The sequence below is a fragment of the Sitodiplosis mosellana genome, unplaced genomic scaffold (genome assembly GCF_009176505.1).
Source record: "Sitodiplosis mosellana isolate CC-2019 unplaced genomic scaffold, AAFC_SMos_1.0 Smas_scaffold_6248, whole genome shotgun sequence".
In the NCBI taxonomy this organism is placed as follows: domain Eukaryota; kingdom Metazoa; phylum Arthropoda; class Insecta; order Diptera; family Cecidomyiidae; genus Sitodiplosis; species Sitodiplosis mosellana.
This window is the reverse complement of record NW_022601489.1, coordinates 1-3,099: the sequence shown is the minus strand read 5'-3', so window position 1 is coordinate 3,099 and position 3,099 is coordinate 1. Positions and strand designations below refer to the sequence as shown.

The 3,099-nt window shown below is 43.5% G+C and overlaps 1 protein-coding gene across 1 annotated transcript; it reads left to right on the top strand.

Annotated features, from left to right (window-relative positions):
* Window positions 1–206: 206 nt before the first annotated feature.
* On the top strand, window positions 207–3,089 carry LOC129579569 (uncharacterized; the record flags this gene model as incomplete). The annotated part of the gene is made up of 2 exons (XM_055469719.1): window positions 207–533; window positions 613–3,089. A coding segment is annotated over exon 2 (2,386 nt), but the record flags the coding sequence as incomplete, so codon positions are not given.
* Between the last annotated feature and the right edge of the window lie 10 nt (window positions 3,090–3,099).

The following is a 3,099-nucleotide window of genomic DNA, read 5'->3' as shown; positions in this document are numbered from 1 at the left end:
AACAAAATTCCAAAAATTTCAAGAAATGTTGATTTTGGACCAAATTTTTGGGCAAGTTAGTATTTGATTGTTCACAGAACCCCATTATTTTTGCAAAATATTGGCAGTTTGCCTTGACCAAAACCCAAAAATATGCTTTTTTTTGAGTACTTCTTATACAAATGTACCATTTTACCAAAACGAATCACGTCCAGGCAGCTCACAACAAGGTAACGTAAAACCTAATACCGGAGCTTATTCCAAAACTAATCGAAAACAATGACTAGGCAAACGCAGTCATCAGGCTGGCGGACAGGATGTGGTCCGTTATTGGGATATGGACATCGAAGAAGATGATGAAGATGCCCATCCTTCCCACCCTAAACAAGCACGAATGTCGGAATTGGCATCTTCATATAGGTCTTCTTTACAGTCGGCAGTGACACGAGCCGGCGATTGGTCAATCGCGAACGAACAACGGATCAATCGTGATGACGATGAAGAAGACGAGGACAGCCAAGCGCCGACAACAAGCCGACAAAAATTCACGAAAGGTAATTTAGAGAGATATGTAATATTGGGTACAGCCACAATAAGAATGCAATTCGGAACGTTTATTTCTCCACCATTCAGAACGATCCTCGACACAGGGGCACAGGCGGGCTTGATTACAGTGGCAAGCGCAAAGGCTAATGCCTTGCCACTAAGGCCGTGTTCGAGATACATGAACGGAATTGGTGGAATAAGCTCGTTTACAAGAAAAATCCAAGCTTTCATATTGCCCTGGTTTGAAAGTGATTTTAGATTAAGAACAGAATTATTTGTAAGTAACGAATTCGGAGGCACACAACCGTGGATTAATTTGAGCGTTTTAAGGCCGATTGACGACAGGCTAACATTGGCCGATATGAACTTTGACATCCCCGCACCTGTGGATATATTGCTGGCTGCAGATGTGTGGGGTGACATCATAGGCTCGATGCTATATCAGCATCCAACTGGCGCTGTTATGCACGAAACAGCGCTAGGCCATGTGATTTTAGGCGGAACTTGGGTACCACCAGAGGCTTTTGGTACGGCGGCATACCAAGCCATGATCGCACACGCCGAAGAAGAGCGACCAAACGAAGAGGCATTAGACGAACTATTGAAGAAATTTTTCGAAAGTGAAGGCATTGCAGAGCTTAGTTCTACACTAACGGCTGAAGAAAAGGCGGCTGAAGATTCATATACGGCCGATATGTTTCGAAAGCAAAGTGGTCGATTTGTGGTTAAAATACCACTGAAACCAGGCAAAACGTTAGGCGAATCAAGAAAGATTGTAATGCGTAGATTTTTCGCCCTTGAACGGAGGCTGCAGAGAGATGACAATTTGAGATTGAAATACGTTCATTTTATGCGCGAACTTGAACAATTAGGCCACATGAGAAAAGCTCCGAAACCATCGATAGGCGATGTTACGTATTATATACCGCATCACGCCATCAATGCTGATAAGTTCCGAACGGTATTTGATGCATCATGTAGAACGTCAAATGGAGAATCGCTGAACTCAATTCAGTTAATAGGCCCGAAGCTACAAGCTGATTTACAGTTTCATATCATGCGTTTTAGGCGATATAAATACGCAGTTATTGCCGATGTCGTTAAAATGTTTCGTCAGGTTTGCCTGCACCCATCGCAGTGGAATCTACAACGGATATTTTGGCGCGAACGGCCAAGTGATCCATTAACAGAATACCAAATAACAGTCGTGATGTATGGGTTAGCATCATCGCTATACAATGCCGTGAGATCAATGGTAGAATGCGCAAACCATTATGCGAAAGATTACCCGCAGGCAGCGGAAGTAATACGAAAATGTTTCTATGTTGATGATGGAACTTTTGGCGATGACACGATCGCAGGCTTAAAAATGCTGTGTAGAGAAGTGGAGTTTGTTCTTCGCCAAGGCGGCTTTGAACTAAGCAAATGGGCATCGAATTGCATCACTGTTGAAAAATTTATGCAAGGCGATGAAAAGGACGTGGTCGATATAGGCGAATCGAATGATGAAACCAAAGTTCTCGGTGTCCGCTGGCTCAAGGCAAATGACCAGCTCACAATTGTTGTACGGTTAACAACAGAACCGAAATATACGAAACGCGCTATTTTGGGTGAGGTCGCCAGGCTGTATGATCCCAACGGCTACGTGACGCCAGTTTTAGTTGTTGCCAAAATATTAATGCAAGATATTTGGAAAATTGAGAGATTAAAGTGGGATGAGCCGGTCCCCGATGGCATTAAAAGCCGATGGAACGATTTTAGGCAAGATTTACCGAAATTAGGCGCGTTTCGGATTCCGAGATGGTTAGGCACAACCAAAGATTGCGAACTACAATTGCACGGTTTTGGCGATGCCTGTAAAAATGCGTACGGCGCAGCTATTTACGCACGTGTTACAACATTGAAAGGCGAAATAAGAAGCATTTTATTGACTGGAAAATCGAAAGTTGTTCCGATTAAAAACAGGCCGACAAACCAGCAACAAGAAACGGTAGCACGAGTGGATGCGGAAACGCCAATTCATCGATTGGAATTACTTGCAGCAGTGATGTGTAGCAAGTTAATGAGGCAGATAGTGGAGATATGCGGTTTTGATAAAGCAAAACAATTTATGTGGTCGGATTCAATGGTCACGCTACATTGGATAAAAAAATCACCTCTTGAATTGAAAGTGTACGTTTCGAATAGAGTGAAGGCTATTCACGAAGCCATAGGCGAAGCTCGATGGGCTCATATCGGAACATCAGAAAACCCGGCCGATTTGTTGAGCAGAGGCATGAAGGCTGATGAATTGCTTGCGAGTAAGTTGTGGAAAAGAGGTCCCAACTGGTTGATAGAGTCGCAAGCAGAATGGCCGAAACCACGAATGGTTATTACACCTGAAGAGGCAGAGCAAATAAATCGTGAAACTAAGCAAAGGCAGGTTATGGTTTCAGCGGTCATGATGACGTATGTGTGTGATCGGTTTTGTGAATTATGGCACAGATCAAACGATTGGAAGAAAATCGTTCGTATTACCGCTTACGTGCTTCGATTCTTTCATAACGTACGACTGAAGGATCGAAGTAAGTGGAT